The sequence below is a fragment of the Sapajus apella genome, unplaced genomic scaffold (assembly GCF_009761245.1).
Source record: "Sapajus apella isolate SASKATOON/1434 unplaced genomic scaffold, GSC_monkey_1.0 scaffold6, whole genome shotgun sequence".
NCBI classification, from domain to species: domain Eukaryota; kingdom Metazoa; phylum Chordata; class Mammalia; order Primates; family Cebidae; genus Sapajus; species Sapajus apella.
This window is the reverse complement of record NW_022436946.1, coordinates 37,982,999-37,996,354: the sequence shown is the minus strand read 5'-3', so window position 1 is coordinate 37,996,354 and position 13,356 is coordinate 37,982,999. Positions and strand designations below refer to the sequence as shown.

Below are 13,356 nucleotides of genomic sequence, written 5' to 3'. Positions count from 1 at the left end.
GAAGGCTGAGGCAAGAGAATTGCTTAAATTAGGGTGGTGGAGGTTGCCGGGATAGGGCCCCTGCACTCTAGCCTGGGGACAGAGTGAGGCTGTCTTTGGTCTCAAACTCCTGAGCTCAAGTGACCCTCCTGTCTTGCCCTCCCGAAATGCTGGGATTACAGGAGTGAGCTGCCACGCCTGGCCCTGAGAGATCTTCTCTTTGGCACAACTGTAGGGACTGGAACTGTAGCTTTGAGATCTGTGCTTGGCCAATAAGCATGTCCTTAAAAATGGCTTGGTGTTGCAGATATTTCAATATATTATCCCTGAAGAAACTAATGATACTCTGTGCCACTTTAGGAGGCATCAAATTAAGTCACCCCAAGACTTTTGTTATTTGCTCTATGTCTTCCCCCTGCATTCTCAAGCCTAAACCAAGCCTGGCAATTAGTTAATATATCAGCATTAGATGCTGAATGAGCAGCAGGTGCCCCCCAAACCCAAGGGAGAATGCGGGAGTATTCAATTGGAATCTGTGTGTGGGAACAATTTTTAGAATATTTTACTGTGAAAGGATCCAGATTCTAAAATGAAATTTCAATTCATTATGCTTGAATATAGGTATTATGAGTTCACTGTCAAATTCTTTCGTGAACTTAAGTTTCACTGAAGAAAACAGACACTTCCTGTTAGCTCCTCAGTGACTTTTAGAGGCACCAAAACGTGCAACAATCCTTATAATCTAGCACCAGTTGGTGTAAAGACTATTGTGCCAATTATTTGTGAGAAATGGCTTTCTGGATTTGTACCAATAATCCAGTTAGAATGCTGTGTAAAACAGTGGTGAAAAAGGAATTGTTAGAACAATGGATTGTACCAAAACAATAGTATTTTAAGATAATAATAGTTAATTGCATATGTAAAACCAAAGGCATTATTTAAAAAAATAATATTCTTTAAAAATAAAATATTTAAGAAGTTGACCATTATAAATATAACTTAAATATATAGCTGACAAGTTCCCAGTTAAATCAGGGTAATGCCACTTTTAGGTGGTATTTTTTATTCTGAAAGAACACTAAGATGTTTGTAAACCTGCCCTAAAATACAAATTACATGCAAATACCTTGATTCACTGATGATGAAACACACTCACTAGGAGAAAAAAATAGCTAATAACCACTGAGTATTTGAGAATGGGAAACAAAACAGATCCTCTTAGAGGAAGTACAAGGGAATTAAAGAAGAGAACAATCCAACTGGGGATTTGGCTAGGGTGTGGAGCCTAATCCCCCTTGCACTGCTTAAACAAATCCATGGCAAAATTAAATATCAGAGCGAAAGGCTGGACTCAGTGACTGACTTTTCTCAACAACCTTTCTAGAGAGGCAAGACCCAAGGTGTCAGGGAGGAGGCCAAGTTCCTGCATTTGAGAAATCATGGCTCCATCTCCCCTTCCCTCAGTTCAGAAGTCAGGGCTGGCAAACAGCCATAGGCAATTCCTCCCCTTGGGAGTGCCCATTAATCCCCAGGGGTCAGGAGAAGGGAGAAAGGTCATCCCTTCTAAATCCCTTCAGCCTACGAACCACCTTCCTAAACTGCTACCAGTTGAATAGTTGGGCCAAATTAACTGCCCATTACTATTTACTATCAAAGAAACCAACTGGGGTTCCAAATCACTGTGGTGTTTCCCAAGTTGGAAGGACACACTGTATATGAGTCACTTTTACTGGACATAAAAGGTGTCTTTTCAGCACTCTTTTAGTATTTCTGATCACACTTAGGAGAAAAGTCTTAATCTTTGGCAATTACTTGCTACTCTCTCCTCTTTCCCTGCAACAGTAGGAGCAGACTGTGGGCTTAGAAACTTGGGTTGGCAATTAATATATGCTCTAGCTAGGACTTCATATTTTTATGGCTACTTTTAATCTATGACAAGTTTTACTGGGTTTTCATTTAGGGTATTGGTAGAAAGTTTCCTTTCAAAATAAGAGTGAGCAGGCTTCAAGAAAAACAGTAAGTTAATATTATATAGAACAAAAACCAGGGCAGAAAGCCCGTGAAATTCAGCTTTAATCACTGTTGTGAATTTCTTCTCCCTCCTGCCCAATGTTAATGGCAGTGCACTGTAGCAACCAACTTTTACAAGCAAGTAGTTAAGTGAAAATAAAACGAAACATACTCTTCTGCCTGGATAGAGTCAACCGGAGCCACATAATTGCTGGGAATGTAACCTGTCTCTCCAGTTGTCAAGGAGCGGGCTTCCCACCAATCTCCTTCCCTGTAAAGAAAAAAGAAAAAAGACAAGTAAGTATGTTGACCATTTCAACATCTTGCAGTTAGAGACTCACTGAGATCTGACGTGTATAACTGTCACCTAATCATCCTGCCACCTGATTTCTCCAACCTATTCCTTTACTCTGATACTCTGAACGCCAACATAGCTCCCCTGTCAAGGTCAGAAGGTTCCAGTTCGAGTCAGCCATGAGATGAACCTACTGTTGTCTTTTGCCTTATTTGTGAATTAAGAATGTGGGATCCTGGCCATGAGAGGTCTCTCTCAGAGGGAGGCATTTTGCTTGCTTAGTGTCCTCAACTTGGACGGAGGGAAAGGGAACCCAGCCTCAGCCTGCTTAAGAAAAACATCCTCGTTGCAGATCATCTGGGAAGGGAAGCTTGTCAGGAGGTCTGGTAAGGGATGAAGGATACTCTAAACACCTGCCTGGCTTGCTCTCGGAAACAATGGGGAGACAGCTCTCTGCAGGTAGAATGATGAAGACGATAGGCTCGCCCTCCCCAGGCATTTTCAATCAGAGGTGATGCCATCAAATGTCCAGGGCACTGGCCTGAGGCTGATGTGCTGGGGAGAAGGGTGGTTATAGCTGCATGTGCTCGCACAGGGGAAGCACAGAAACTTGGCAAGGGACTGAGACTTTCAGTCATGCCACTTTGTACTGCCTTAGGCTCCATGCCACAGTATGGGAGTGTGGTATTAACTTGGGGAGCTCTCAGAGGAGGTGAAAGGGGAGCCTGTAGCTACTCTCATTTTGAACCCAGTGAGTATATTAAACATTTCAATTTCATCTGCTTGGGTTTACACAGGCCTATCTGTGACAAAGAGCAGGAATCGAGTGTGTACCTCTTCCCACTAACATCGGGGAGGCAATGGATGAGGTGCTGTGGCTCTGACATCCACTGAGTATCTGCAGAACCTTCCACCAGCCTGAGGTCAAGGACATGATTGCCCTCAAGCAAATCAGACCTCCCAGCAAATCTGATCTCTTGAGGCTCAGCACCTTCTCTCCCTCCTTTTTTGGGCCTTGGAGGCAGCAAGCAAAACTCCAGGCCTTTTTTTTTTTTTTTAAATCAGCTTTTTGGCAAGGTTCTGTGTCAAAGCTTTCAGCCAGGACAAAAATATGTTGGCTTTTGGCCATGGTAAAAGATGCTCCCAGACAGATTTAATCAGGTAGAGAATAACCAGCCTCCACGTTAAACTCAAGCCTTATTCCAGCCTCTCTAAAGCTGAGCTCTCTGAGCAAAGTGAGCAGGGAGAAACCACTCCAGATAGGATTTAATAGAGCAATAGAACAAAGGGGACAAGCCAGTGTGCACTGTGGGTGCCGCTGTGGGAAACTGTCTGGTGGCATAAGTAACAGAAGAGCCCACAAAAAACCAAGGTGTCAGCAAAGGTTTTTAAAAACCTTATGTTTTAATCAGTTTCCTAATCTCTCCTTTTTACCCTATTACAAATCAATCAAAAGTACCGTTCTCATATCCACAGAGTCCTTTATTCATAACCTTACATTTAGTTCATGTCTAGATTTATTCATAACCTTAAATTTAGTTCAAAATTGTTATGAAATATTTACACATATTGAAGAATATAGGTACAGTATATATGAACCCTGTGAACCCACTTCCCAACTTAAGAGCTAGAACGTTACCAGTGGGGTGGGACCTGCACAGTGCTGCTCCTCTATTGTAAGCGCCCCTTTCCTTCAGGCTCAAATCATGACATTAAAAATGTTAACATCTTAACAGCTTGTACCAGTCTCATTTCTATGTCTTCCAAAAGAAATATGTACAGTCGTAAGAATATCATCCAAGAACATATATGGAAGTTTATTTTTTTCTTTAAACACAATGTGTTTAAGGAAATGGCTTTGGAGAGAATCTTCACTTTAATATAGTGACAACATTTACTGCTCTGAAGTTCCACTAGATGGAGACATTTCATCATAAAAACAATACCCATCTCTTCCCCTTCTACCTCCTCCCACCCAGCCTGGGAAATGCTCCAAAATGGCGAGGAAAAAATTAAGAGCTTGTAGCAGAGGCTTATTATTTATTTATTATTTTTTTAATGCAAGATAACCATCAGGTTAGTTCTAATTGAGTTAAGAAAAAAAAAAAAGGCTAGCATCAATTTTAGGGTATGTGAAAATGTCAATGGGGACGGGAAGCCAATATATTTTGCTGCAGGCTGGGACAAACCCAGCCTTATTCAGGTGATCTGGCATTAATGAAGTCATTTCCAATTCAAATCTAGCATTAACGATCTCATTTTGGTCTATGGACCTAAATAGTGTAGCACAGACCGGAATGCAATTATCAGCTCATTCTAAAGTCATGAATCAAGAATTCATGATTTTCTTACTTGACCCTCTTAATCTCACAAGGGTTTTCAGCAACTCATGAGGAAGATAAAATCCTTGATTTCTCTTTTTCTAGGCTTTCCAGGGTCACTTTCTTCATCAAAGGAGACATAAGGTGACAAAGATTCAAAGTTTATTATGTAGTAAACCTCACATGTTGAGCCCAGAGAGGCTGGTACAGACTCAAAATATTTACCAAGAGCTGTTGAGCAAGTGAATAAGTCATCTTTTTGATACACTAGAAGCACCAGTTCACCTATAAATATACTCTATATTCATGTGGATTTAGGTAAATAGGAGCTTTACTATGTTGCCTTTTATTTCTCGAGTTACTGTGGGTAGCTTGCATTGTTAAAGCTGTATTTCTTTAAACTGTTCTTATAGTTCAGCTTCTTCAATTTATACTTGGTGAGATATTCTTTGTTATCTTGGTCTAATTCAAATACATGATTTAAAGCCTAACACTGGTTTGGATTGGCTTTTAAAGGTTTCATAATAGCTCTGTCTATTCCTCTGATTTAAAGACATATTAAAAGATTCTGTCCCCTCCCCAAGAAAAGAGCCTATCCCCAGACTCCAAAGTTGCTCCTAGGCTTGTGGGCCAGGAGCTGGGAGCCCTAGAGTCTTGGAGCCAGGGAGTGGTATTTGCCAACAGAAGTCAGCCTTGGTTTGCCCAGTAGTGTAGCATTTTTATAATCTGATTTTTAGAGAGCATATCAGTAACAATTTTAACAAATGCTTGGGTGGGGCTCTAAACCAGGATTTCTTTTTATCACAATAGAAAAAAAAATGCCCTTGGCCGTGACCACTACTCCACTCTGTGTAAAACATTTATTACATTTTAAAGAGTCACTGTTCCTAGATGGTAAATGACTAGTCTTGAAATGCAAAAACAGGGAATAAAATGGGTGCACTTAAACATTTTGCAAAATGGGTTCAAATTTAATAATCTCCTAATACATGACACTGACCACTTACAACAGTTCAATGAAGCACCTTTGCCCCTTGCTGGGCAGCAGGAACACCGCCTCTGGGTACGTACATACATGCATATCCCATGGTGTATGCTGTACTTCAACAAAGCCAGCCCTGTGGCCTCCAGTGCCTGCCTCTTGACAGGGGAAGGGAGTGGGTGGACACACACTAGGAGGTGTGGCAGCTGCCCTGGCAGAACAGAGCCCTATCCCTTCCTCTCCTCCACGGGTGAGAGCCAGAGGCGGGAGAGGATGGGGGAGGGGAGGAGCTGCGTGCCATCTGCTTCCGTATTATTGCTTTGTTTTTCCTTCACGATTTTCTCTTCCCTGTTATTACTCTTGACTTCAGGATATCGTCTTGTTACACAAAACTTATTTTTCTTTTCTATAACTTTGAGAAAGGACATTTTAAAATTCCACTGATACAGAATTCCACTGTCAGAAAGGAAGAACATTAAGAGGAAGAGAACCTTTGCAATATTTTCCTCCACAAGAACAGGGCTAGAGGCTCAAAGGACTCTGAAAACAGCAAAGGCCGTGCATGGAAGTCGCAAAATATAGATTGAGACAGACTGGATCCCCCTTAAGTGTTTCTCTAAAATTTCAATTTGGTGACATTGCAGATCCTTTCCAGATTAACAAAGGAAGTAGGCATGGGATTGACATCGGCAGTGACTGACTTTCCAACGCCCCCGAGCCTGATGCACAGATGCACGTGCAGTGTGGACAGAGCCTCCCAGAGAGCTGGTTCTGTGCTCCACTATTCCTTGGTTCTTGCGGTTGAAAGTTTGCAAATGGTCTTGAAATTTCTAATCAACCTTGGCATGTAGGGAATATTTAATAAACTGGGGAGGTTGGGGAGGCGGATTTCAGAATTCAAAGTTAATAGACTCCAAAAAGCAGCAGTCATCTGAGAATCAAAATAACAGCAAGGAGGTATACCCAAGAGAGGATCAAGGCCCAGTTCCCTCCTCCCCAGCCCTAGCCAACTCTCCAAACCTTCATGTCACTGGAAGGGTCCCATCCCCTTTGATAAAGTACTGAGCCCTGCCCAGATCAAACCTGACCCTGTTCTCAGGCTGCCTCCCTGTTCCTCGCCCTGGCCTCTGCCACCAGCCAGCTCTGTGCTCTGGGGCAGTTTCCTAATCCGGGCCTCCAGCTCCTCAGATGTCAAACGATGACGTCGATGCATACCTCAGACAGTTGTGGAAGAATGCATGAGAACGTTTGTAACTGAGCACATGGCTGGTAAACCAGGAGCCTTCAATGAATGGCAGCTGTTCACTATTTTTTAAAAAAATTCCTATGGCTACAGGAGGAGGACTTAGGGGGCAGGTAACACTCTTCTTGACCTGGGTGGTGGCTGCACAGGCATATTCAGCTTGTGAAAATTCAGCAAACTGTATACTTTTTGAAAATTGCGGTAAAATATAGGCAACATAAAATTTATCATTTTAATCATTTTTAAGTGTACAGGCGAGCGGCAGCAAGGACGTTCACCTTGTTGTGCAATCATTACTGTATACACTTTTGATAAGTGCACTTTTCTGCATGTATTTCAATAAAAACTTCTAAAAAACCCACCCCACACCTTTGTTAATGATGACAATACTAATGTATGTTTGAAAACTTGTGGCTATGTAGACTGTGTCTTCTGATGTCTCAGAGTCATCGGCCCCTTATGGAGGTATTCAGTTCTTGCTATTGAAAGTCGGCATATTCTCAGTGCATGGTTCTGTGAGCCAGGGGACATTCCAGGGAAGGGTGGGCTTTCCAAGGAGGCAGTTTTCAAGCCTGAGGGGGTTCCCTGTGACAATCAGCACTCCTCTTTCCTGGGGTGTGCAGTGTGAGCAGGATTGCCTCTTACTTCCTCTGGCACATCCTTCTGGGAAGGATGGCTCCAAGTCCTTCCACCATCATGGAATCCGGTTTGCTCAGAGAGCAGAGGAGAAGCAACCAGACTTGGTGGCATAGAAGGACTTCCTGGTGTGCCCCTCAGCCCCTGGGTGGCATTCTTTCCCAACCACTGGGAGTACTCATAGGGATGCTTGAGATGCCTGGATTGCTGATGTGGGAGCCCCCCAATCCCCAACTTTCTTCAGAGCCTATCTTTTCCTGAAGGGCCTCATCCATGCATACTGCCTCAATCTAACAGAGGCAGTATTTATAAACCATAAGAAAATCTGACCCATATTTACTCTTCCTTATGGAGGTATTGAATGTAGGATTTGAAAAGGGAGTGATCCTCACTCTTGAAATCTCCCCACTGCCTGTTTAACTGCTGTTCCTCCTGGCCAACTTTAAACAACCATACAGCCTAGTCATTCATGAGTGGGTGAAATCACTTCTCTTCTATCTCCAAAAGACTTCAGTCACTCCCAAATTTTCATTGCAGGGAGACGCCGCCACAGGCTTCACCAATGAAATGTTTAGTGGTTTATTAAACAAAGAACTTGTTGCAAGCCTCAAGTGAGGGTTGCAAGCTAGTGTAACATCTGAAATGTGAAGAAAATCTCAAGGCAGAGAGCATAAAACGTGGGTAGCCAAGGCTTACGCCAATCACTTGAAACTGTAGGTTTGGAGAAACACTGAGGGCTATGCAGGATGATGCTGGTGCTTTTAGAACCTTTAAACCTAAACCAAAACCAATACACATGGACTCTGCTAGTATTTTTGGTATTCTCTGAAAATTCCTTGGACACACAGTGCCATAAAATACTGCACTGTGTCACTGACTCTTCTTTTTCTCAAAGTATATTGTTATGAACTAGTGAATTTAGCAAATGTTCTTTTAGATTTCAGACATCTGAAGAGGTGCAGACTGGAAATGCAAGAACCCTTCTCAATGTGAAAGGTACACATGCTTCTCCTCCCTCTCCAAACTTACGAGCTGTTCAATATTTGAAATTTTTCTCCTTTGTGAAAACTCAGGTCATCTTCCGTCCGTGCTTCATAGTCATAAAGGGCCACAAATAGCGTCACTCCTGCCAAAACAAAATCAAGATGGAGATTATTACACAAGGGGAAATTAATTCCAAGAAATTAAATCTTCACTAAAAATCTCATTCTCAAAATCTACATCTAGCCAGCACTAACAACGTGATGAGGTGTTGTAATTAATGTGTGAAAACCACAGTCACAGGGCTGTGTTTACGCCTTGGTCTTTGTAGGGGAAGCCTTACTGGATCTGATAAAAACATGGAGCTGAAGGACTTCTTTCTGTATAGCTTTGAATGAGTGCTGAGGAGCAGGGAGATATTAAGATTGCATCCCAAACAAAAGGGCAGCGTTGGGGGGTTCAGGTTTGCAGGGCTCTGCAGCAGTTACTGACATGCCTTGTTAGTCACATCTTCCTCCACTTGGAGCCCATGTTAGGCTCTGGGCCAAATGGACCACTCTTTCTCCTAGTAAAACAGTAATATAGAATGTAATAGGAAACGCCTCCTGCAGCTTGGGGAAATTTAGAGAAGACCCTTTCTGTAATATTTGCCCCAATTAGAGGAGGTACTGCCCGTGGCATCTGCAGTTGGTTCTGCAGTTCTGTGCTGCTCAGCCCCACTGCTGAAAATGGAACCCTCTCCCTGTCCTCCTTCTGCCTTGAACTCACCTCTCCTCACATTGTCTTGTAGCACTCATTCTTCCTCACACTCACCCTACGTCCTCTCAATCTGGCTGACTCTCTAGAGAGGCCCTTCCTGCTTGGCAGGAGTTTGCTAGCAGCAGCAGCAGAGAATATCCAATGTCATTTGGCCTGGGATTTCCTCCATATAATTAGGCATGATTCTTTTTGTTTGTTTAATAGAGATGGGGGGTCTCACTATGTTGCCTCGGCTGGTCTCAAACCCCTGGGCTCAAGTGATCCTCCTGCCTTGACTTCCCAAAGTGCTGGGATTACAGGTGTGACCTACCATGCCCAACCCAATAGGTATAATTCTAACATAATCCCCAATGATTCCTGCCTCCTGGTTTTCATGTCTTGTGCAATCCCCTCCCCGTGAGTGTGGGCTGGCTCTAACGACTTGCTTCTATGCAACAGAATGTGTAGTCCCTTAGGTGACTAGGCTTCAAAAGATGGTGACTTGTATCGTTCTAGCACTCTCTTTATTGCCACTTCAGCTTGCACACTTTGATGAAGCAAGGCGCCATGCTGGCGAGACCCATGCGGCCAAGAACTGAGAACCAGTGAGGCCCCAAATCCCGCCAGCACTCCATGAGTTTGGAAGCAGATCATTCTCAGCTAAGCTGTGAGATGACTGTAGTCCAGCCAACACACCTTGATTGCAGCTTGTGAGAGATTCTGAAGTAGAGGACCCAACTAAGTCATTCGCAGATTCCTGACCCACAGAAACTGTACATTTAGGTTTTATAATTTTAATTGATGTATGGACACACACACACAAAAAGCATGAAGGAAGATCTGGATTCAAGCAGTGCCATGCGTTACATCATCACTACAAGTGTTCAAGTGTAAAGAAAACCAATTTAGAAACTATGAAATTCCTGATTCATAAATACATAGTTATTTCTACTTTGGTACACATAATTCACTGTTATTAAAGCTCTTTTATGAAGGCAATTGCATACATTTTAAAAGCAATGGTAAATTAAGTTGTCTTCCAAAACTGTGTACTTGTCTGGTCAGCTGTGTATGATCAGTTATCTACCTCAGAGTCTATTTTCTTTTGTGCTGGGACAGGTTGCTGGCCTTCCTGATTCCACAGACCAAATCCTCCTAGCTCTGAAGCTAGGGCTAAGCAGTTATTTCTTTCAAGTATCTTTCAGTTCTTAAATTTTATGCTTGTATTTGATGACAGATGTCAGTGACATTTGATAGTTTCAAAAGGCTTGCTCCTCTAAGTGTAGATTCTAGTGAAAATTACACAGTCAGAAGATAAATGTATTTGTTTTTGTTTCATTTTTTAAAAGTTGTGGTATTATTGGTTCTATGCTCCCTGGAATATTACTGCTTTGTGAAAATCCAGACTGAATGCAGCACCCTCTGTGTATCTAGTACAGTTATAAACCTGGGTCTCTCACTACTTGATATTTTTGCATTAGTTAGGACAGAAATTTGATAGCTCGGTTAGAGGGGAGGGGAAATTTTCTGCTAGAAATGTCTCAACTAAGTGCCATAATCGTTGGGTAAGATTTGGGAAACATAACTTCTGTACATAAAAAAAAAAAATTAAACATCACATAGTTGACAGCCATTAAATTATTTAAAAAATTACGAAGAAAGACTTTTTGTACAGGTTGAAATAAAAATATTTTCATAGAGATATCTATATGATCAAGAGAGTTAATTTTTTATTTTTGTTTTAGTAGTGCCACAGACTTGCCAGTGATAACTTATATGTCCGGTTCAAAACAACTCTGTAGTTTTCTTTCCTGGGACTTGTCGTTAAACACCAAAATACACTTTTGAACTGTACATTTCATCAGATCGTTAGCTTTTCTGTTTTATTTCTTTTAAGAACCTTTGAATAAAAAACACCTGAAATTAAAAAACAGAAATTAAATGTGTTTCGTTTTAAGCTGCTACGTTTTGTGGCGATCTGTTATACAGCAGTTGATAACTAATAGCAGTTCCCTGCAGTCTGGCTTCTCATTCGGTCTCCGCACTTCAGAGCGCCCACTATGGCCAACAGAACGCACGACACGGAGCCCACTTTTTTTTTTTTTTTTTTTTTTGAGACAGAGTTTCACTCTTGTTGCCCAGGCTGGAGTGCAATGGTGCGATCTCGGCTCAATGCAGCCTCTGCCTCCTGGGTTCAAGCAATTCTCCTGCCTCAGCCTCTCAAGTAGCTGGAATTACAGTCATCTGCCACCACGACTGGCTAATTTTTTGTATTTTTAGTAGAGACAGAGTTTTGCCATGTTGGCCAGGTTGGTCTCAAACTCCTGACTTCAAGTGATCCATCCACATTGGCCTCCCAAAGTTCTGGGATCACAGGCATGAGACATTGCACCCAGCCAGAGCCCACTTTTTTACCAAGCTGCCAGTTTGCTGTGTAGGTAGTTTCAAGGGAACAGATGTGTCACGGCACTATTCGAGGACCACAGAGAGGAGTGGGGCTTGTCTTTCTGCCCCATCCCAAGTGGGACTTTCCTTAGGAGAGTTAGCATTCAGGGGTGTGACCATGCAAAGCAAGGCTCACTTGGCAACTGTCCTTCTTTCCTTCGATTTCTTTGAAAGGTAAAAAAAGAGATTGGCTTAAAACAAAAATACAGGTACCTGTAAGGTCATGCCTATTCTGATTTACCACTCCATTAACAAATTCCTTTCTTTAAAAACAATTTAAAAATGAAGTCAAGCCAGCTCCACTGTGGGGAAGGTAAGGCACATGAAGGCCAGCATTCCCACTCTCTCCTTGAATCAGCTGACAAGTTCTCACTGAGGGCTTTTATGCTCCATGTTCTAGGAACTGAGGGGAGAGTCAAAGGAGGTTACAGAGAAACACAGACATTGTTCTTGGCCTTATAGGACTGAAGGCAGTGTCGGGAGAAAGGACGTGCATATACATTAACACAAAATAATTCAAGGCAGAAAAATCTGCCAACATTTGAGGGTACTGTGTTTTAACTTTCAAATTTTATAAGGAACCAGGTAGCCTCCTAGACTAACAATGCTCCTGACTGCAGTGGAGACCCACATGCTCAACACAGGTGGCCCTCTCTAGTGACTTTACTAAAGGATACCTGCAGACACAGGGGTCCATATCCAGCACTCAGGAATGAATGAACAAGGACAGTGCTTGTGTCGGCAGAATTAACAGTCGGCCGGGAAAGCCCTCATGCTTCTTGTGGTTAAGGACAAGGATGGGGCTGTGTTGGGTGCGTTTTTGGCTCTTTTTTCTTCTGCATCCTTAGGAGACAGATGGTCTTGGACTGCCTGTGTCTCTCCTTTCCAGGTGCCTTTGGGAAGGTGGGAGGGATGGGTAAAGGTATCTAGCATGTATTCAACCCATGCAAGGCCTGGGTTAAAAGGAAAGCTAGAGTCACCACGGCATGAGGATGAACATAAATACTTCTTCTACGGGCAGAGTATGCTATGCTAGCAGAAGATAAGTAGATAATGTCCAAAGGCTCTGGGTCAGACCCCTTGATACAACTACGCAGCTGCATGTTGGGTGCAGAGGGAAAAAATACCCTGTTAATGCCTTAGTAGTGCCTCCTCCCAAGGTGAGAAAGTACCAGCTGCCAGATGGGCTGAGAGATACTGCATCCTTTTAAACTTTTATATAAGAAAACTACTCCCAGATGAGCTGAGAGACACTGCATTCCTTCAAACTTTTGCAATAAACAAAATAATTTTGGAATAAATAATATCAAATATCTAGTTACCATGGTTCACATACTCAGAGAAAATTTGGACGACTAAGGATGCATGAGATAACTTACAAATATTTTGGAAAACATATGTCTGAGAATGTATGCCAGATATTTTACAAAGTATTAGCTAAGTCAGCAAATACATAAGGCAGCAAAATATAGCCTTGTGGTACAAAAGACAAAGAAACGTCAAAAAAAAAAAAAAAAAAAAAAAAAGGCAGGCCGAGGATTAGGAAGAAGTAATACATTAATATCTAGAGGACTCAAAATACACACACCCAGGCCCAGTCCTGGAGCCTCTAATTCAAGAGACTGGGACATGGCTCAGACATCCGCAATTTGAAAAGGCTGCCCTAATTCTTCTGTGCCAAACAGCCAGGCGAGGCTCAGAGTCATTAACCTACAGTTCCCCAGTA

At 42.4% G+C, this 13,356-nt stretch overlaps 1 protein-coding gene across 9 annotated transcripts in view; it reads right to left on the bottom strand.

The window, feature by feature from the left end:
- FYN (FYN proto-oncogene, Src family tyrosine kinase) overlaps positions 1-13,356 on the bottom strand; it is a 218,201-nt gene that overhangs the window by 45,726 nt on the left and 159,119 nt on the right. For all 9 annotated transcript variants that reach the window (XM_032274998.1, XM_032275006.1, XM_032275001.1 and 6 more), the window contains 2 exons: positions 8,496-8,592; positions 2,162-2,260 (listed from right to left, as the gene is read on the bottom strand). In XM_032274998.1, coding sequence (XP_032130889.1) covers positions 2,162-2,260; positions 8,496-8,592 — 196 coding nt within the window. The remainder of the gene's footprint in view (positions 1-2,161; positions 2,261-8,495; positions 8,593-13,356) is intronic.